This window comes from Castanea sativa, chromosome 12 (assembly GCF_040712315.1).
Source record: "Castanea sativa cultivar Marrone di Chiusa Pesio chromosome 12, ASM4071231v1".
In the NCBI taxonomy this organism is placed as follows: domain Eukaryota; kingdom Viridiplantae; phylum Streptophyta; class Magnoliopsida; order Fagales; family Fagaceae; genus Castanea; species Castanea sativa.
In genome coordinates, this window is record NC_134024.1 from 3,386,478 (window position 1) to 3,409,338 (window position 22,861).

The following is a 22,861-nucleotide window of genomic DNA, read 5'->3' on the forward strand; positions in this document are numbered from 1 at the left end:
TTCTAATCTTCGACTCTTGTCAAGGCGCAATGCGGAGTACATAAATAGAGATACAAAGATGTGAGATATTGCAGGAGACTCTTGGAATGAGAGCGACATACATGGAGGAGCTAGAATTCTTGAGAATGCAGCTCTTACACTTGATGAACCAGAGTTGGAGGCCATGGTTATTGGGAATGTTAACACTAGTGTTACTACTAGTGAAAGTGAAGTTCGAAGTGAAACTATTGATCTTGATGATGATGAAATTGGTGTTTGATTGTCTTGTTGATTGTCTTGTTGATGTATCTTTTATTTTGTTTTAGTATCAAACTTGTGAGTTGTATTTTAATTTTCGAACATCATGGAATGTTTATATAATGAAGTTGTATTCTAGTTAATATTTACTATTGTTCTTAAATTTGGTATATGTTTATATAATGTGAAAAAAGTATGTTTAGCAATATATTAAAAATATAAATAAAAATATTTTTAATAATTTTTTAATCACCGCACCCCGCCGTACCCTACTTTTTCAGAAATTGCCGAGTCCCACACCCGCACCCGAATCCCGAAACGTACCCGTGCTTCATAGGAGTCAAGTTTGTGATCTATGTCTCTGTGTTTTGAGCACTTTGGCATTGTTTGGCTTACTAAATATAATTTCTCACTTGTTTATTTATTTAATTATTACTATTTTAGTTTGGCATTTTTTTCCTTTCTCAAAAAAATAAAAAAAGTTTGGCATTCTTTCCATCCGATTCCCCATATTGGATAGAGTAATTGTGGCTTTAGAAGACCAAACTTGCCTTTGCAATTTGGAAATTTCAGTGGAAAAACTCAAATCCATATTTAGTAACTTAGCCATTATCAAATTTTTATATGGAATCCTGGTTGAAATCACACACACACATGCACACAAAGGAATGATATGCAAATGTGGACACATAAAATTTGGCTAGATGCTAAGTTCATGTTCATAGTAAAGGGTTGTTTCTGTGCTATGCATCTAGGAGCATTCAAAAATTTTATCATGTACTTCTATGCATAGAAACTTCAACTAATTATAAGTCCTTACTGCTAACAGTAAGTTTCTGTATGTTATCTTTGAGGTGAGACTCCCCAAAGGCCTCATGAGACTTTAGAATTTTCCATTCTTCCTCTAACTTTATGATACCAGTTCTCAATCATAAATAACTTTTCTTAGACTCCTCTTGGTTGCCAAGAAACTGAGGAAATGCTATTTGCTAATTCCATTTGTAAACTCCACTTGTGTTTGTGCTTAATGTAACATATCTCATTATTTTGTACACAACCGGTCTTAAGCTAGGAAAGATAAAGATGATAGCTAGCTTGAAATTTAGTCACTTTATTATGAATGGAAGTGAGCAAATAAGCCTACATTCCCTTAATATGGATAATATAACAAGTAATTGAGTAGCCACTTATAATGGTTCAACACAGACCTTATGCACACGCCAAAAAGTAAAGGAGACTGGGTACTTTGTAGCTAAAGCAGAAGGCAATATCTTGTACACATAGTTGTCAATTTAAGTAAAGAATCATTGCCTGTAATAGCCAAATTATGCTTCAAAAACATGATTAGTCAAGCACAGAAGCAGATCAACACTAACAATACTGTCACTTGAAGAGAATAACCACTTCAAAATTATTTAGATCTATCAAATCTTTTTGTTGCACTTACACAGTACAATGAAAACACTTAAAACAAGAAAGGAATTACATAGGGCAATGTTTTTGGACAATTTATTTTCACTCTTCTCCTTGAAAGCCTAAGCAATGTCTTGAAGGAATGGATAATCAGTGTATCCAAGGACAGGGTCAGAGATGTAGAATGTATCTCTGTTGTACTTGTTGAGAGGGGCATTGAGCTTAAATCTCTTAGGCAAATCTGGATTAGCTAAAAACAAACGACCATAAACAATAAGATCTGTATGGTTTTCAACAATAGCTTTATTCCCATCTTCCCTATCGTAACCCCCAGCAACTAAAAAGCTACCTTTAAAAGCCTTTCTCATTGCCACAAGACTATGGGAACTTTCACTCTTTTCTGCAATTGTCTTCATTCTTGGCTCAACCATGTGGCAATAAAGAATCTCATATTTGTTTAAGGATTTAGCCATGTAAAGGCCCAAAGCTTCTGGATTTGAGTCTTCGGATTGCATGTAGTTTGCAAAAGGAGATAGCCTTATTCCAACCCTGTCTGCTCCGATCTCATTAGAAACAGCTTCAACTATTTCCAAAGCAAACCGGCAACGATTTTCAAGGGATCCACCATATTGATCTGTTCGATCATTCACTTGATCCTTCATAAACTGGTCAATTAGGTAACCATGAGCCCCATGGATCTCTACTCCATCAAAGCCTACGTATAAGACAAATAATGACATTTTAAAGAAGGAACTATGTAATAAAAAAGGTAACCATGAGCCCTGTTGTTCTTTCAGTTTTCTTTCATCAAGTACAAAGTACATTCCTTCACTCCCTTGTACATTTGACTAATCAAATATCTTTTATCTAATATAAACACAAGAAAAGAACTTACCAGCTTCAATAGCATTCCTTGCAGCAAGTCTAAAATCATTCACAATTTGAGGAATTTCCTCTATCATTAGCTGCCTTGGAGGAGTGAAGTCTGCAACGTCAATTCCATTAGATAAAATTTCAAGGGTCAAAGGCCTGTTAGAGGAAGAAATTGGGGCTTGACCATTTGGCTGAAAACCTGTAGACAACAATATAAAGAAAAATAAATATCCAAATAATTCAAATGAGTTTGATAAGACATCATTAATCACCATTTAAAGAATTAGAAAAAAAATGAGAGTTATGATCCGTTAAATTTATTAAAAAATGATATTTCTTTTCTTCACAAAGATTTTTTTTTCTTAAACAAAAACATTTATCTAATGAAGTAATTGACAAGAACTTTATTGATTTGCAAATCAAAAAAAAGAATAAAAATAATTAGAGGCAAAATTAATGCTTCTTTTGGATCAAGAAGGCATAATAGCTCTATTATGTGTTTCACATGATTGTACAGTAGAAGGATGGGGTTCCATAAATATTCCACTCCAAAAAAGGAAATTTCAAGATCTTATTCCATGTCAAAAAAGGAAAGCTCATGATCTTAGGGCTGTCTAACACGCCAAAAAGTGTTGGTTGGCTGTTTGTTACTACCATAGATATAGGACTCAATAATGATTTTGACAATTGATTTAGAGCAAGTGGTGTCTGCATATCTAAAACAAAAGTAGAAAGATTTTGAAAGACCAACCAACTAAAAGAACCACGCTTTTGAAAAAGTGGCATGCAACCATCCACTCTAGCCTTTTTCTACTGAAATGACTAAATAACATTCTATTCAATGGTGATCCAAAAATGTTTTTTAGCTGAAATGACAACATAAGCTTTTTGTCCAACCACCTGCTGTGATTCGATTTTTTTAAAGCAGTGGGTATCACCTTCGTATCCTAAAAAAAAAATGACATTAACATATCAGACTTGTAACGGAAGATGCCCCTTCCATTGAGGCAAGATCATCATAAAAGGCCCCCTGAAATAAAAAATCCATTTATAGTAGAGAAGATAATGCAAAAAATTACACCACTACAATGATAGATCAATAGTTTCTCAAAATAATTATATTGTTGCATAAATTTCCATTACTCCCTCAATCCAATAATGATCATCACTTTTGCTAATTTTACTCTCTAAAATGATAGTTAAGCTAATTAATGCTCTTCCTCAAAAAGTATGTTTCTTTTAAAATGTGACACTCATTATGCGGGAATAGCATTCTACAGCACCAATGCATGGTTATTTCAGCAGTCAATCAAAACTTCCACCTAATTTGATCTTTACCAAATAGGTTCATATGCAATACTTCCTTCGGGATCAACAACAATCAATAGTTAAGTAGCACAATGTGGTATAGAAAACCCACATCTACTCAATTCATGAATCATTTACCATAAAGTCTTTGTAATTTAGCATATTACAAAACATTCAACTCTCTCCATCCATTATAAAAGTTTCAATTGTCAACAAGCAACATTAGAAGAGAAGATATAAAGGTGGTCTTAGTCAAAGACAAACCTTGATTTGAAACCCTCCCCACATGCCCAATTTGACAAAAGAAAACTCCACCTTTGGCATGAACAACATCTACGATGGGTTTCCAGGCTTCAATTTGCTCTTTTGTCCATATACCAGGTGTGTCTAAATACCTTTATAGTAGCAAAGAAACCTAAGAAGTCATAAAAAATTTCAAGGCAAGAAAGGGAACCCTCAAAATGGAGATTGTCTTTTAGTGTGAAACATGGTAGGAAATTGATTACCCTTGAGCAGTGTCAGAAACTCCATTGGCTTCAGCTATCAGTAGACCACCTTTGGTGGTTCTTTGAGAATAATATAAGATAGCATGTGGCTGAGGAACATTGCCATAAGATCTCTGTCTAGTTAATGGTGCCAAAACAACCCTGAAAATACAAATTAAATGATAAATTAAGTAAATCAAGTAAGAAATCTTTCTAATTGAAGAAAGTAGTACCCTATAAGAATCAAATATATATTGCCTGTAGCAAAGTCGGGAAGAATAATACGATTAAGCCCCTTTCTCTATGTTATAATAGATACTAATATATAAAATAAAAAAGGCAAGTAACAAATGAAGCCAAATCAAACAATACATTTTTGAATGACTATGGCAGAGATAAGGTTTGAGAAGCTGAAGAAAAACACACAAAAAAAAAAAAAAAAACTCTGCAAATAATATAATGCTTTTCCTTGTGAGTAAACAAATAAATACCTAAATGAGAAAGAGTGACAGAGTCAGAGACAGAGAATGCTTGACTTGATCTACAATTTATTTTTTTCCTTTAGAGTTTGTTCATCGTTAAAGTTCAACCATATTGTCAAGTATTAAAGATATATTTCACAAAATGCAGTACTGGAGTGGGGTAGGAGAACCTCAAATATCCTATAGGTCCTTTAACTATGACAATTTCTATATCATTCATAGCTAATTTGCCATGCACTTGAAATTTGAAAATACTTTGTTTCAAGTTCAGGGCCTACGTTGTTTTTAATTCGTGTAACTCTCTTTTCAACCTATATCATAAGCTTACCTTTTTCCAAGACCTACAAAGCGGCAGCAAAGAGCACCAAGTTTTTTTTTTTTTTTTTTGAAAAGAAAAAAGTGTGGCACTTAGTTTATGACTGTTTTCAAACGTGAAACTTAACAATTCTAATGAGGGCATTTTGGAAAGAAGGCAAGTATATATTTGTGTAGTATGGACTTCAAAAGTGACTGCTTATGACATTTCAACTCGTATAGTATCCAAACCTAGCCTAGACTTAGTGTACAATAAGTTAAATTGGTCAGGTCGCTTCCACTCCTGATCCAACCCCTGTACAAGCAAAGCAAACTGAATGCAGCAGTTGACCTCTGATATTTCTTATTTCAATAGAATCACAGTCACTGCTTTTCTGAGGTAGAAAATCATATTTTGGCAGATCCAAAAGGAAGTTTGGACTTCCTAGTTGTCTATTTTAAACACCCTTGAGTACAATCCCATGAGTACTGTAAATTTGTTGGTGAGGGGCCAGTGGCTTGTGCTATACATGCATGACCACGTTTTACTTAAAGAAAATACCAGAAAAGATAAGTAAGAAACAAAATGAAGCATGTTAAAACTTGGAACAATGAACTGTATGAATTTTTATGCACAAAATAGGGTGAATCCTGACAGCCAAGGTGATCAGATACCTTAATCTGCAAATCTAAAACCAATTTACACAATAGAGATGATTCACAAAATCCAAATAAACCAAATGCCAGATTTATTTTCCTTTTGAGATCAAAAGAAAAAATCATCACTAACAACTCATGAAATGAGCAGAGCGCAGCATGACAGTTAATGCAGTTCCAAAAAAATTCATCAATCTTAACAGTATCAAAAATTAGCAAAGTCTTACACTTTTAGCAGATTAATATAGAGAATTCTTGAAAAAAATGTGTCATTTCTTGGTTAAACACAAAACAAACACAGATGTGAACTGACAAGAAAATGCTCAAAAGGGCAAGAGTGCTAACTAGCATAAGGTCTTCTAAACATTTTAGCATTTGATCCATCAAAAAATTACTTTATCTATTTTAATATATCATTTTATAATACACTCTGCATCACATCTTCAATTTTAAGATTACATCACATTAAAATAATTTAAAACAAACCTCATCTATATTAAAAAATTAACAAAACAAATATATTTTATTGTGGCCCCCATGTGACAAAGAGAGAGAGAGAGAGGGAGAGAGGACTTGGGATGTGACATGGGAGAGAGAAATTGAAGTAAAAAAAAAAAAAAACCAAAATATGTTTAGCACATATAAGCTCCTACCGTTCTAAATATGAAATTGTATCGTTCATCAATGTTAAATTTTTTAGCATTTAGAACATTTGATGTGACAAGCTTTTTGGTGTGTCAAATGCTGAATTTTTGGCATTTGGCACACTTAATGCTAGTGCTCTAAATAATCAACGGATAAAACTTAATTACAAAATTGGTTATAGCTTAAAGTTACAATTTTACTCAATATCTTTTTGTTAGTGGTGAATTTTGAGAATTCCACTATTGAATTACATCTTCTTCTTATATTTTTCATATTTGCAAAATTTTTAGAAAATTAAAGATTAATAGCTATGTCATCAATAAATTATTTAAATTGCTAGTTTTTATAATTTAAAATTATGCGTAAAATATAAAGTTATAGATCATGTAGTATATAATATCCAATTGACACCAAATTTGATATATGTATAAAAAATGTAAAGAACATACAATTCAACAATTAGATTTTCAAAATATGTAGTAACGTTTATTTTATTGAGTAATTACAAATAATTTTATAGCTAAATTTTGTCCATAATCAACTAAGATTTCTTGGAAGGTGAAACCTTTGTAAACAAAACAATTCATCATCCCAACTGGGATATGTCACAATCACAAAAAATCAGAACCCATCACGCATATTAACAATTCAGATAATACTAAACAACAAAAACAAAAACAAAAAAGAAAGAACTTTGCAAGGTGTATTGGTATACCTATGGGAAAGGTTGAACTTGCCCAGTTTGTAAGGAGTAAGAAGAGGAATGGTGGGAGCTTCAGCAGCCATTTTCAGTGATTCTATTCTATTCTTTCCTGTTGAATGCAAGTACTTTGCTAGTTTGCTTCTGTTTCTGATTTCAGACAAAAGTGGGAATGAAATGCTTGTTACACAAATGGGTATTTATAGATTTGCGTCCCCAAAAAAAAAACAAAGTCTCCCAATAAGCTAGGAGGATGGTTCCAATTGGACAATGATGGTATTCATAATGACGTCTGTGCTGAAGTGGTATTCATAATGATGTCTGTGCTGACGATCGGAAATACCATACATTGAACCCTCAAAAAATGTTTGTCCACCAATGTGGACCATGACCCTATTATTTTATTTTTTTTGGGTAAACGACCATGATCCTATGAACCATGTGTTCTGCTTCTATGAATAGCACCACTTTTCGTCGGCAGTAAATTTCATAATTTTTTTAAAATTACAATTTTGAGAATACAGATTGTGTTTTAGATTTTAGTATATAATTTTTACATCATATCACCACTAATTTTATTTTTTATTTCAAGAAAAAATAACTTTTATTATTTATTACTCATAATTTTATTATAAAAATATTATTAAATTTGCCATGTCATCAGTTATTTTACTTATAAAAGAGCAATATTTGAGACATAAAATAGCTCACAATTTTTTTATAGCTTCGTAGAGCATCATATAAGTGAATGCAAACTTTTCTTCTATTTTACGCAAAAAAATAACTTTTTTTATTTTAGACGCTCATTCTTACAAATCACTTATTCATTTATCTATGTTACAAGTTTATTCAATAAAATCTTTATTTTTTTTACCATTTTTTATTATTCTCTCTCTGTTGGATAAAACTCATCTTTCCCTGCAATTGATAAAACTCACTAAAATACAGCAGCTTTTATAGATTTTGGAAGGCAAAATTGCATCTTGCAAAAGATATTCCTCAATTTTCTTACTGGGTTTTCTTTCTCTCTCAAAATTTTGCTTCTTCCTCAATCACCGATCAAAATTCACCATACCAATCCTCAAAACTCTCAAAAAAGACATGGCCATGTCCAACCTTCTCTACCCATTAAACCCAACAACCTTCACTGTCTCTCTCGCGTAAGCCACTTCACTCAACCTTCCTATCTTCTTTCACAAAACAACCTTATCTCATCACTCTAACTAACTTTGCATTGCAACCAAACCCAGAAATAAAATCCCAACTAAAACCACTCTGACGAAGCACTCGTTCATCGCCTCATCGCTTCAGTGGGTTCCGACGAGCCAGCGGCGCCGGTGACGAGGACGGCAAGGGTTGGAGCCGGAAGGAGGCGAGAGAAGGAAAAAGAAGCAGAGAGAAAAATTGAAAAAAAAAAGGAGAGCAACAGAGACACGAGGGAGAAAAAACTAATAATATAATAATTGCAAGTGTTACAATTAACCTGCATATATGAACTATAGCAATTATGCAGAAATGTATAATTTTACACCTACTGGTAGGGTGTTTTTTTATGTACATCAAAATAAAAATTATAAATAGTTTTCTTAATATGAATTACATATATATTTTTTTATTTTGAAAGAAAATTGGAATTTGCCCACTTTTATGAGGTTAAAAAAATTTATTTTTTTAAGGGAGGGACAAAGCCACCCAATGGGGCCATGGATCCTCTAGATTTTTATTTTTAAAATTAAGAGTATATATGTTTTATGAGATTTCTAGAATTTGGGCCAAAGAAAATTATTTTTAGCCCTGTAATATAATTTTAGTCCCCTTTAAATAATAACAAAAATAATTCAAATGACGGTGGTGACCACAAGAACAACATAATTAGTTCAAATAACAACAAAACATCTAGCCCATACAACAACAAAAATTAGCCCAATCAACTAGAACATCACTTTAAAAATCATTATTTATCAAATTTGATCAATAAATCTTAGATCTATTAATTATTTTTTATAAAAAAATCCCTAAATTTATACAAATACCAATCGAATAAAAAGCGAATATTTCCTAGGCATTGTCAATTGAATAATACACATAGACACAATTAATTAATATCAAAATGATAAGTTATAAATTTATAGTTAGCTCAACTGGTAAAGTCTTTGATGATTAAATAAGAGATCTGTAGTTGCCTACATCAAAAACTGATTGATATTTTGGTCTCATGAGCGGACGCCATATGTTGATAAATTTATAATTAGTAACTGTTGGTGGATGGGTTGGAATCATTATTTTTTAACTTACTACCTAATACTTTAGTTTATTTTATCTATTTTGTCTTATCTATTTTATTGGGCAGTCCACTATTTTTGTGAGTCAAGCTATGAAGCACGGGTGCGGCGTTTGGGCCGACGCACCCGCGTCGGACGCAGCCCGACGTGGCGACGCGCAGGCGACGCCGCTGCCTGCGCGTCCGTGCCGCGTCGGGTAATAAAAAATCATTTTTTTCGGCGCGATTCGTGCCGATTCGCGCCTATTCGGGCCGACGCGCGCGAAATCGAGCCAACGTGCGCCGATTCGGCCTGAATCGGTCCGTATCGGGCGCAACGCCGATATCGGCTGAAATTCAAAAAAAAAAAAAAGAAACAGGTGCGAAATGCACCGTTTTACTTAGCCCAAAAAAAAAAAATGCCAAACGGTTGCGTTTTGTAAAAAAAATTTTGAAACCCTTATATGCCTAAGCTCCCTCACAGATCACTTGTCCCAGCAGCCATAAACCTCTCTTCATTTTTTTTCAAGTCTAGTTCTGTACTCTCAGCCGCCCCAGCCCCTGCCTCTTCAAGCTAGTGCTCTCAAGTCTCTCCCACTCTCTACCTTCAGTCCTTCACTCTTCAGCACATCTCATTTTTCAGCGCTCCACTTCGTCTCCCTTGCTCTCCGTCTCCCCTCATTGTCAGGTATCATAGCTGATGGCTCTCACACTCACACTCTTTGTTTATTGTTAATAGATGATTTTTTAGTTAGTTAATAGCTAAATTTGCAACTATTAGTTATTATGATTTGTGATTGTGTTGTGGACTGTGATGAACTGATTTTTTTCTATTTTTTATTTTATTTTTTGTGAGTCTTGTGACGTTTAATTTTTTATTTAGTTAATACTTAATAGTTATTATTACTTAGATTTGTGATTGTGTTGTGAATCTGTGATGATCTGATTTTTTTTTTTTTTTTGTGTGTCTGTGACATTGGGTTTGATTTTTTATTTAATTAATAGTTATTATATATTTGGAAATTATTTGTAGGTTAAATTGAATCTATTGAATTTGAAATGGATGAAGCTACTAGCACAAAAATTATGTGACTAAAATAGAAAAACCATCTGGTTCTACTGTTAAATCAGGTGGAAACACACACTTTAAGTGCAACTATTGTGGTAATATTTATTTGGGATCCTATTCTAGGGTTAAGGCTCATTTATTAAGAATTGTTAATAAAGGTATTAAAGTATGCCCTAGTGTGACACCGAGCCATAGGTTGGAAATGCAGCAAATGCATGATCAAGTTGAGAATGATAAGTTAGAAAGAGAATGGAGAAAACAAATTCCCTTACCCCCACCTCCCCCAAGCCGTGGGTCTATTGAGAGTATTCCCCCATTTCGGACACAAGAAGAGAGTGATAGTACAAATCCCTTTGATGGTAATAAGAGGAGGAAGGTTGTGAATCCTACGGTGGAGAAATTATTCCAGAATAATGCTAGACATGAATTGGATAGTCAAATTGCTAGGATGTTTTACACCGGTGGGATTTCATTTAACTTTGCAAGGAACCCATATTATCGTAGTTCCTATTCATATGCCGCTACTCATAGCATTCCAGGTTATATTCCTCCTGGATACAATGCTTTGAGAACAACACTTTTGCAAAGAGAAAAAGCTCATGTTGATAGACTTTTGAAACCAATTAAGGACTTTTGGGTTGAAAATGGTGTAAGTATAGTTTCTGATGGATGGTCAAATCCACAAAAGAGGCCTCTTATTAATATTATAGCTGTATCAGATGGGGGTCCAGTGTTTATTAAGGCAATTGATGGGTCAGGTGAGTTCAAAGACAAACATTATATTGCTGGGGTGTTGAGGGATGCTATAAAAGAGACTGGACATGAGAAAGTTGTCCAAGTCATCACTGATAATGCTAATGTGATGAAATCTGCTGGAGCTCTTATTGAGGGTGAGTATCCTAAAATATTTTGGACACCCTGTGTTGTCCACACTCTCAATCTAGCTTTGAAGAATATTTGTGCAGCAAAAAACACTGAAAAGAATGAAGTTACATATGAGGAATGTAGTTGGATTACACGTATTGCTGATGATGCATCCTTCATACGTGTTTTTATCATGAACCATTCAATGAGGTTGGCAATGTTTAATGAATTTTATCCATTAAAATTGCTCCAAGTTGCTGATACTAGATTTGCTTCGGTTGTTATAATGCTAAAAATGTTGAAGTTGATAAAAAGATGCCTTCAAGCCATGGCTATTAGTGAGCAATGGGCTTCTTATAGGGAGGATGATGTTGGAAAATCTCAAAAGGTGAAAGAGATGATTTTAAGTGATCTTTGGTGGGATTAGGTTGATTATATCTTTGAATTCACGGCACCTATTTATGATATGATACGAGTAGCTGACACAGATAAGCCTTGTCTTCATCTTGTGTATGAGATGTGAGATTCAATGATAAAGAAGGTAAAGGTAGCAATATATCGACATGAAGGCTTGGAAGATGATGAGTATAGCTCATTTTGGAGTGTGGTGTATGATATACTTATTGATCGTTGGACTAAAAATTGTACTCCACTACACTGCTTGGCTCATTCCTTAAATCCTAGGTAAGTACATTTATTTTCTATTTTTTATTTTCTTTAGTTCCCCTTTCTAGTAAAACACACATTTCATTTATATTTGTTTTTTAATCTTTAACTCTAGGTATTACTCTACTGAATGGCTTTTGGAGAATTCAAAACGCATCCCTCCACATCGAGATCATGAAATTTCTATGGAAATGAGCAAGTGTTTGGATCGATTCTTTGAAGATGTGAATGAATTAAATGTGGTGAAGTCTGAGTTTGCTGCATTTTCAGGAGGGAGGTTTCCTTCACCAGCTGTCTTGACAGATAGGTGGGTCTTACAACCTTTGGTTTGGTGGCAATATCATGGCTCCGCATTTCCAACTCTTCAAACCCTTGCCCTTAAACTTCTTGGACAACCTTGTTCATCCTCATGTGTTGAGAGGAATTGGAGCACATACAAATTTATTCATTCCTTAAAAAGAAACAAAATGGCTCCTGCACGTGCTGAGGATTTGGTATATGTGCATTCTAATCTTCGACTCTTGTCAAGGCGCAATGCGGAGTACATAAATAGAGATACAAAGATGTGGGATATTGCATGAGACTCTTGGAATGAGAGCGACATACATGGAGGAGCTGGAATTCTTGAGAATGCAACTCTTACACTTGATGAGCCAGAGTTGGAGGCCATGGTTATTGGGAATGTTAACACTAGTGTTACTACTAGTGAAAGTGAAGTTCGAAGTGAAACTATTGATCTTGATGATGATGAAATTGGTGTTTGATTGTCTTGTTGATTGTCTTGTTGATGTATCTTTTATTTTGTTTTAGTATCAAACTTGTGAGTTGAATTTTAATTTTCGAACATCATGGAATGTTTATATAATGAAGTTGTATTCTAGTTATTATTTATTATTGTTCTTAAATTTGGTATATGTTTATATAATGTGAAAAAAGTATGTTTAGCAATATATTAAAAATATAAATAAAAATATTTTTAATAATTTTTTAATCGCCGCACCCTGCCGCAGCTGCACCCTACTTTTTCAGAAATTGCCGAGTCCCGCACCCGCACCCGAATCCTGAAACGCACCCGTGCTTCATAGGAGTCAAGTTTGTGATCTATGTCTCTGTGTTTTGAGCACTTTGGCATTGTTTGGCTTACTAAATATAATTTCTCACTTGATTATTTATTTAATTATTACTATTTTAGTTTGGCATTTTTTTCCTTTCTCAAAAAAATAAAAAAAGTTTGGCATTCTTTCCATCCGATTCGCCATATTGGATAGAGTAATTGTGGCTTTAGAAGACCAAACTTGCCTTTGCAATTTGGAAATTTCAGTGGAAAAACTCAAATCCATATTTAGTAACTTAGCCATTATCAAATTTTTATATGGAATCCTGGTTGAAATCACACACACACACACACACGCACACAAAGGAATGATATGCAAATGTGGACACATAAAATTTGGCTAGATGCTAAGTTCATGTTCATAGTAAAGGGATGTTTCTGTGCTATGCATTTAGGAGCGTTCAAAAATTTTATCATGTATCTATGCATAGAAACTTCAACTAATTATAAGTCCTTACTGCTAACAGTAAGTTTCTGTATGTTATCTTTGAGGTGAGACTCCCCAAAGGCCTCATGAGACTTCAGAATTTTCCATTCTTCCTCTATCTCCCATCTGATCTTCTGTTACTTATTCTTAATTTCTGCACTACTGTGCAAACTTGTCGTCTGTATGTCTGTCCTTTCTCCCATACTCATCCTTGAGGTGCTACAACTTTGTACAAAAATTCTAAACCTAACTCTATGCAGCTTTCAATCTTAAGATTGGATGCAATTGAAAAATATCATAGGTTTGCTTTGGATTTATTATTTATTTAGACCTGCTCCCAGCATCCTGAAGAACCTGAACCCATTAGAATTCAGAGCAATTGCTTCCCTAAGTCACATTAGTGAACTTTTGTAGTTTAGTCTACTTTAACTTGATTAGTGTTGTTGAGTTTGTCCCTCTGCTTCAAGATGGACAATATATGTTAGCAGCACAAGGATGACTGCAAAATGGTCAGTTAGTGATTTTGAGATTCTGGTTTCTGAAGATGTTGCTAACTCTAGTGTTAGCTTTGATTGATCTTTGCACAGTATATTCACCTTTTCATTTAGTAAAGAATAAGTAAATAGAGTAAGTAGAACCCATTACAGTTCTACTTAAACCACGTTATCATGTTAGCAATAGATTCAACACACATACACATGATAAGTGTTGCGTATATGTTCTCTTAAATCCAGAGATTATCCTCCTGACTTTCTTCACTTTTCAACTATAAACATTGGAGCTAACTTTATGATACCAGTTCTCAATCATAAATAACTTTTCTTAGACTCCTCTTGGTTGCCAAGAAACTGAGGAAATGCTATTTGCTAATTCCATTTGTAAACTCCACTTGTGTTTGTGCTTAATGTAACATATTTCATTATTTTGTACACAACCGGTCTTAAGCTAGGAAAGATAAAGATGATAGCTAGCTTGAAATTTAGTCACTTTATTATGAATGGAAGTGAGCAAATAAGCCTACATTCCCTTAATATGGATAATATAACAAGTAATTGAGTAGCCACTTATAATGGTTCAACACAGACCTTATGCACACGCCAAAAAGTAAAGGAGACTGGGTACTTTGTAGCTAAAGCAGAAGGCAATATCTTGTACACATAGTTGTCAATTTAAGTAAAGAATCATTGCCTGTAATAGCCAAATTATGCTTCAAAAACATGATTAGTCAAGCACAGAAGCAGATCAACACTAACAATACTGTCACTTGAAGAGAATAACCACTTCAAAATTATTTAGATCTATCAAATCTTTTTGTTGCACTTACACAGTACAATGAAAACACTTAAAACAAGAAAGGAATTACATAGGGCAATGTTTTTGGACAATTTATTTTCACTCTTCTCCTTGAAAGCCTAAGCAATGTCTTGAAGGAATGGATAATCAGTGTATCCAAGGACAGGGTCAGAGATGTAGAATGTATCTCTGTTGTACTTGTTGAGAGGGGCATTGAGCTTAAATCTCTTAGGCAAATCTGGATTAGCTAAAAACAAACGACCATAAGCAATAAGATCTGTATGGTTTTCAGCAATAGCTTTATTCCCATCTTCCCTATCGTAACCCCCAGCAACTAAAAAGCTACCTTTAAAAGCCTTTCTCATTGCCACAAGACTATGGGAACTTTCACTCTTTTCTGCAATTGTCTTCATTCTTGGCTCAACCATGTGGCAATAAAGAATCTCATATTTGTTTAAGGATTTAGCCATGTAAAGGCCCAAAGCTTCTGGATTTGAGTCTTCGGATTGCATGTAGTTTGCAAAAGGAGATAGCCTTATTCCAACCCTGTCTGCTCCGATCTCATTAGAAATAGCTTCAACTATTTCCAAAGCAAACCGGCAACGATTTTCAAGGGATCCACCATATTGATCCGTTCGATCATTCACTTGATCCTTCATAAACTGGTCAATTAGGTAACCATGAGCCCCATGGATCTCTACTCCATCAAAGCCTACGTATAAGACAAATAATGACATTTTAAAGAAGGAACTATGTAATAAAAAAGGTAACCATGAGCCCTGTTGTTCTTTCAGTTTTCTTTCATCAAGTACAAAGTACATTCCTTCACTCCCTTGTACATTTGACTAATCAAATATCTTTTATCTAATATAAACACAAGAAAAGAACTTACCAGCTTCAATAGCATTCCTTGCAGCAAGTCTAAAATCATTCACAATTTGAGGAATTTCCTCTATCCTTAGCTGCCTTGGAGGAGTGAAGTCTGCAACGTCAATTCCATTAGATAGAATTTCAAGGGTCAAAGGCCTGTTAGAGGAAGAAATTGGGGCTTGACCATTTGGCTGAAAACCTGTAGACAACAATATAAAGAAAAATAAATATCCAAATAATTCAAATGAGTTTGATAAGACATCATTAATCACCATTTAAAGAATTAGAAAAAAAAAATGAGAGTTATGATCCGTTAAATTTATTAAAAAATGATATTTCTTTTCTTCACAAAGATTTTTTTTTCTTAAACAAAAACATTTATCTAAAGAAGTAATTGACAAGAACTTTATTGATTTGCAAATCACAAAAAAGAATAAAAAAAATTAGAGGAAAAATTAATGCTTCTTTTGGATCAAGAAGGCATAATAGCTCTATTATGTGTTTCACATGATTGTACAGTAGAAGGATGGGGTTCCATAAATATTCCACTCCAAAAAAGGAAATTTTAAGATCTTATTCCATGTCAAAAAAGGAAAGCTCATGATCTTAGGGCTGTCTAACACGCCAAAAAGTGTTGGTTGGCTGTCTGTTACTACCATAGATATAAGACTCAATAATGATTTTGACAATTGATTTAGAGCAAGTGGTGTCTGCATATCTAAAACAAAAGTACAAAGATTTTGAAAGACCAACCAACTAAAAGAACCACGCTTTTGAAAAAGTGGCATGCAACCATCCACGCTAGCCTTTTTCTATTGAAATGACTAAATAACATTCTATTCAATGGTGATCCAAAAATGTTTTTTAGCTGAAATGACAACATAAGCTTTTTGTCCAACCACCTGCTGTGATTCGATTTTTTTAAAGCAGTGGGTATCACCTTCGTATCCTAAAAACAAAATGACATTAACATATCAGACTTGTAACGGAAGATGCCCCTTCCATTGAGGCAAGATCATCATAAAAGGTCCCCTGAAATAAAAAATCCATTTATAGTAGAGAAGATAATGCAAAAAATTACACCACTACAATGATAGATCAATAGTTTCTCAAAATAATTATATTGTTGCATAAATGTCCATTACTCCCTCAATCCAATAATGATCATCACTTTTGCTAATTTTACTCTCTAAAATGATAGTTAAGCTAATTAATGCTCTTCCTCAAAAAGTATGTTTCTTTTCAAATGTGACACTCATTATGCGGGAATAGCATTCTACAGCACCAACGCATGGTTATTTCAGCAGTCAATCAAAACTTCCACCTAATTTGATCTTTACCAAATAGGTTCATATGCAATACTTCCTTCGGGATCAACAACAATCAATAGTTAAGTAGCACAATGTGGTATAGAAAACCCACATCTACTCAATTCATGAATCATTTACCATAAAGTCTTTGTAATTTAGCATATTACAAAACATTCAACTCTCTCCATCCATTATAAAAGTTTCAATTGTCAACAAGCAACATTAGAAGAGAAGATATAAAGGTGGTCTTAGTCAAAGACAAACCTTGATTTGAAACCCTCCCCACATGCCCAATTTGACAAAAGAAAACTCCACCTTTGGCATGAACAGCATCTACGATGGGTTTCCAGGCTTCAATTTGCTCTTTTGTCCATATACCAGGTGTGTCTAAATACCTTTATAGTAGCAAAGAAACCTAAGAAGTCATAAAAAATTTCAAGGCAAGAAAGGGAACCCTCAAAATGGAGATTGTCTTTTAGTGTGAAACATGGTAAGAAATTGATTACCCTTGAGCAGTGTCAGAAACTCCATTGGCTTCAGCTATCAGTAGACCACCTTTGGTGGTTCTTTGAGAATAATATAAGATAGCATGTGGCGGAGGAACATTGCCATAAGATTTCTGTCTAGTTAATGGTGCCAAAACAACCCTGAAAATACAAATTAAATGATAAATTAAGTAAATCAAGTAAGAAATCTTTCTAATTGAAGAAAGTAGTACCCTATAAGAATCAAATATATATTGCCTGTAGCAAAGTCGGGAAGAATAATACAATTAAGCCCCTTTCTCTATGTTATAATAGATACTAATATGTAAAACAAAAAAGGCAAGTAACAAATGAAGCCAAATCAAACAATACATTTTTGAATGACTATGGCAGAGATAAGTTTGAGAAGCTGAGGAAAAACACAAAATAAAAAAAAAACTCTGCAAATAATATAATGCTTTTCCTTGTGAGTAAACAAATAAATACCTAAATGAGAAAGAGTGACAGAGTCAGAGACAGAGAATGCTTGACTTGATCTACAATTTATTTTTTTCCTTTAGAGTTTGTTCATCGTGAAAGTTCAACCATATTGTCAAGTATTAAAGATATATTTCACAAAATGCAGTACTGGAGTGGGGTAGGAGAACCTCAAATATCCTATAGGTCCTTTAACTATGACAATTTCTATATCATTCATAGCTAATTTGCCATGCACTTGAAATTTGAAAATACTTTGTTTCAAGTTCAGGGCCTACGTTGTTTTTAATTCGTGTAACTCTCTTTTCAACCTATGTTTATATCATAAGCTTACCTTTTTCCAAGACCTACAAAGCTGCCGCAAAGAGCACCAAGTTTTTTTTTTTTTTGTTGAAAAGAAAAAAGAGTGGCACTTAGTTTATGACTGTTTTCAAACGTGAAACTTAACAATTCTAATGAGGGCATTTTGGAAAGAAGGCAAGTATATATTTGTGTAGTATGGACTTCAAAAGTGACTGCTTATGACATTTCAACTCGTATAGTATCCAAACCTAGCCAAGACTTAGTGTACAATAAGTTAAATTGGTCAGGTCGCTTCCACTCCTGGTCCAACCCCTGTACAAGCAGAGCAAACTGAATGCAGCAGTTGACCTCTGATATTTCTTATTTCAATAGAATCACAGTCACTGCTTTTCTGAGGTAGAAAATCATATTTTGGCAGATCCAAAAGGAAGTTTGGACTTCCTAGTTGTCTATTTTAAACACCCTTGAGTACAATCCCATGAGTACTGTAAATTTGTTGGTGAGGGGCCAGTGGCTTGTGCAATACATGCATGACCACGTTTTACTTTAAGAAAATACCAGAAAAGATAAGTAAGAAACAAAATGAAGCATGTTAAAACTTGGAACAATGAACTTGATGAATTTTTATGCACAAAATAGGGTGAATCCTGACAGCCAAGGTGATCAGATACCTTAATCTGCAAATCTAAAACCAATTTACACAATAGAGATGATTCACAAAATCCAAATAAACCAAATGCCAGATTTATTTTCGTTTGGAGATCAAAAGAAAAAATCATCACTAACAACTCATGAAATGAGCAGAGCGCAGCATGACAGTTAATGCAGTTCCAACAAAATTCATCAATCTTAACAGTATAAAAAATTAGCAAAGTCTTACACTTTTAGCAGATTAATATAGAGAATTCTTGAAAAAATGTGTCATTTCTTGGTTAAACACAAAACAAACACAGATGTGAACTGACAAGAAAATGGTCAAAAGGGCAAGAGTGCTAACTAGCATAAGGTCTTCTAAACATTTTAGCATTTGATCCATCAAAAAATTACTTTATCTATTTTAATATATAATTTTATAATACACTCTGCATCACATCTTCAATTTTAAGATTACATCACATTAAAATAATTTAAAACAAACCTCATCTATATTAAAAAATTAACAAAACAAATATATTTTATTGTGGCCCCCATGTGACAAAGAGAGAGAGAGAGAGGGAGAGAGGACTTGGGATGTGACATGGGGGAGAGAAATTGAAGTAAAAAAAAAAAAACCAAAATATGTTTAGCACATATAAGCTCCTACCGTTCTAAATATGAAATTGTATCGTTCATCAATGCTAAATTTTTTAACATTTAGAACATCTGATGTGACAGGCTTTTTGGTGTGTCAAATGCCGAATTTTTGGCATTTGGCACACTTAATGCTAGTGCTCTAAATAATCAACGGATAAAACTTAATTACAAAATTGGTTATAGTTTAAAGTTACAATTTTACTCAATATCTTTTTGTTAGAGGTGAATATTGAGAATTCCACTATTGAATTACATCTTCTTCTTATATTTTTCATGTTTGCAAAATTTTTAAAAAAGTAAAGATCAATAGCTATGTCATCAATAAATTATTTAAATTGCTATTTTTTATAATTTAAAATTATGCGTAAAATATAAACTTATAGATCATGTAGTATATAATATCCAATTGACACAAAATTTTATATGTGTATAAAAAATGTAAAGAACATACAATTCAACGGTTAGATTTTCAAAATATGTAGTAACGTTTATTTTATTGAGTAATTACAAATAATTTTATATCTAAATTTTGTCCATAATCAACTAAGATTTCTTGAAAGGTGAAACGTTTGTAAACAAAACAATTCATCATCCCAACTGGGATATGTCACAATCACAAAAAATCAAAACCCATCACGCATATTAACAATTCAGATAATACTAAACAACAAAATCAAAAACAAAAAAGAAAGAACTTTGCAAGGTGTCTTGGTATACCTATGGGAAAGGTTGAACTTGCCCAGTTTGTAAGGAGTAAGAAGAGGAATGGTGGGAGCTTCAGCAGCCATTTTCAATGATTCTATTCTATTCTTTCCTGTTGAATGCAAGTACTTTGCTAGTTTGCTTCTGTTTCTGATTTCAGACAAAAGTGGGAATGAAATGCTTGTTACACAAATGGGTATTTATAGATTTGCGTCCCCAAAAAAAAAAACAAAGTCTCCCAATAAACTAGGAGGATGGTTCCAATTGGACAATGATGGTATTCATAATGACGTCTGTGCTGAAGTGGTATTCATAATGATGTCTGTGCTGACGATCGGAAATACCATACATTGAACCCTCAAAAAATGTTTGGCCACCAATGTGGACCATGACCCTATTATTTTATTTTTTTTTGGGTAAACGACCATGATCCTATGAACCATGTGTTCTGCTTCTATGAATAGCACCACTTTACGTCGGCAGTAAATTTCATAATTTTTTTAAAATTACAATTTTGAGAATACAGATTGTGTTTTAGATTTTAGTATATAATTTTTACATCATATCACCACTAATTTTATTTTTTATTTCAAGAAAAAATAACTTTTATCATTTATTACTCATAATTTTATTATGAAAATATTATTAAATTTGCCATGTCATCGGTTATTTTACTTATAAAAGAGCAATATTTGAGACATAAAATAGCTCACAATTTTTTTATAGCTTCTTAGAGCATCATATAAGTGAATGCAAACTTTTCTTCTATTTTACGCAAAAAAATTACTTTTTTTTTTTATTTTAGACGCTCATTCTTACAAATCACTTATTCATTTATCTATATTACAAGTTTATTCAATAAAATATTTATTTTTTTACCATTTTTTATTATTCTCTCTCTGTTGGATAAAACTCATCTTTCCCTGCAACTGATAAAACTCACTAAAATACAGCAGCTTTTATAGATTTTGGAAGGCAAAATCGCATCTTGCAAAAGATATTCCTCAATTTTCTTACTGGGTTTTCTTTCTCTCTCAAAATTTTGCTTCTTCCTCAATCACCGATCAAAATTCACCATACCAATCCTCAAAACTCTCAAAAAAGACATGGCCATGTCCAACCTTCTCTACCCATTAAACCCAACAACCTTCACTGTCTCTCTCTCGTAAGCCACTTTACTCAACCTTCCTATCTTCTTTCACAAAACAATCTTATCTCATCACTCTAACTAACTTTGCATTGCAACCAAACCCAGAAATAAAATCCCAACTAAAACCACTCCGACGAAGCACTCGTTCATCGCCTCATTGCTTCAGTGGGTTCCAACGAGCCATCGGCGCCGGTGACGAGGACAGCAAGGGTTGGAGCCAGAAGGAGACGAGAGAAGGAAAAAGAAGCAGAGAGAAAAATTGAAAAAAAAAGGAGACCACCAGAGATATGAGAGAGAAAAAACTAATAAAATAATAAATCCAAGTATTGCATATATGAATTTTAGCAATTATGCATAAATGCAAAATTTTAGATCTACTAATATGGGTGTTTTTTATATACATTAAAAAAAAATATAAATAGTTTTCTTAATATGAGCTACATATTTTTCATTTTGAAAGAAAATTGGAATTGCCAACTTTTACGAGGAAAAAAAAAATATTTTTGTAAGGGAGGGACAAAGCCACCCAAGCGGGCCATGGATCCTCTAGATTTTTATTTTTAAAATTAAGAGTATATATATTTTATGAGATTTCTAGAATTTGGGCCAAAGAAAATTATTTTTAGCCCCCTAATATAATTTTAGTCCCCTTTAAATAATAACAAAAATAATTCAAACGACGGTGGTAACCACAAGAACAACATAATTAGTTCAAATAACAACAAAACATCTAACCCATACAATAACAAAAATTAGCCCAATCGACCAGAACATCACTTTAAAAATCATTATTTATCAAATCTTATCAATAAATCTTAGATCTATAAATTATTTTTTATAAAAAAATCCCTAAATTTATACAAATACCAATCGAATAAAGAGAGAATATTTCCTAGACATTGTCAATTGACTAATACACATAGACACAATTAATAAATATCAAAATGATAAGTTATAAATTTATAATTAGCTCAACTGATAAAAAATTTTGATGATTGAATAAGAGATCTGGAGTTGGGTACATCAAAAACTGATTGATATTTTGGTCTCAGGAGCGGACGCTATGGTAAATTTATAATTAGTAATTGTTTGTGGATGGGTTGGAATCATTATTTTTTAACTTACTATCTTAATACTTTAGCTTATTTTATCTATTTTGTCTTATCTATTTTATTGGGTGGTCCACTATTTTTGTGAGTCAAGTTTGTGATCTATGTCTCTGTTTTGAGCACTTTGGCATTGTTAGGCTTACGAAATATAATTCCTCACTTGTTTATTTATTTAATTATTATTATTTTAGTTTGGCATTTTTTTCCTTTTTCAAAAAAATTAAAAAAAGTTTGGCATTCATTCCATCCGATTCCCCATATTGGATAGAGTAATTGTGGCTTTAGAAGACCAAACTTGCCTTTGCAATTTGAAAATTTCTATGGACAAACTCAAATCCATATTTAGTAACTTAGCCATTATCAAATTTTTTTAGG

General features: G+C 33.2%; 2 protein-coding genes across 2 annotated transcripts; both read right to left on the reverse strand.

Moving 5' to 3' along the window:
• Positions 1-1,604: 1,604 nt before the first annotated feature.
• Positions 1,605-7,325, reverse strand: LOC142618939 (putative 12-oxophytodienoate reductase 11). The gene is made up of 5 exons (XM_075791994.1): positions 7,110-7,325; positions 4,338-4,478; positions 4,096-4,226; positions 2,546-2,722; positions 1,605-2,365 (listed from the first exon to the last, which is right to left on the reverse strand). The coding sequence occupies exons 1-5, from the start codon at positions 7,178-7,180 to the stop codon at positions 1,773-1,775; spliced, it is 1,113 nt and encodes a 370-aa protein (XP_075648109.1). The 5' UTR covers positions 7,181-7,325; the 3' UTR covers positions 1,605-1,772.
• A 7,433-nt stretch (positions 7,326-14,758) lies between these two features.
• LOC142618598 (putative 12-oxophytodienoate reductase 11) lies at positions 14,759-20,404 on the reverse strand. Its single transcript, XM_075791541.1, has 5 exons — positions 20,243-20,404; positions 17,474-17,614; positions 17,232-17,362; positions 15,680-15,856; positions 14,759-15,499 (listed from the first exon to the last, which is right to left on the reverse strand). Exons 1-5 carry the CDS (start codon positions 20,311-20,313, stop codon positions 14,907-14,909), a joined length of 1,113 nt encoding a protein of 370 aa, XP_075647656.1. The 5' UTR covers positions 20,314-20,404; the 3' UTR covers positions 14,759-14,906.
• Between the last annotated feature and the right edge of the window lie 2,457 nt (positions 20,405-22,861).

What these genes read in the sequence shown, in the direction of transcription:
- LOC142618939 (XM_075791994.1), bottom strand. Translation starts at nt 7,180, where the DNA reads ATGGCTGCTGAAGCTCCCACCATTCCTCTTCTTACTCCTTACAAACTG. An exon ending in GTTTCTGACACTGCTCAAGG is followed by an intron (nt 4,227 to 4,337) that starts GTAATCAATTTC and finishes GCTACTATAAAG; the next exon opens with GTATTTAGACACACCTGGTA. An exon ending in GGGGAGGGTTTCAAATCAAG is followed by an intron (nt 2,723 to 4,095) that starts GTTTGTCTTTGA and finishes TGTTGTCTACAG; the next exon opens with GTTTTCAGCCAAATGGTCAA.
- LOC142618598 (XM_075791541.1), bottom strand. Translation starts at nt 20,313, where the DNA reads ATGGCTGCTGAAGCTCCCACCATTCCTCTTCTTACTCCTTACAAACTG. An exon ending in GTTTCTGACACTGCTCAAGG is followed by an intron (nt 17,363 to 17,473) that starts GTAATCAATTTC and finishes GCTACTATAAAG; the next exon opens with GTATTTAGACACACCTGGTA. An exon ending in AAGGAATGCTATTGAAGCTG is followed by an intron (nt 15,500 to 15,679) that starts GTAAGTTCTTTT and finishes TCTTATACGTAG; the next exon opens with GCTTTGATGGAGTAGAGATC.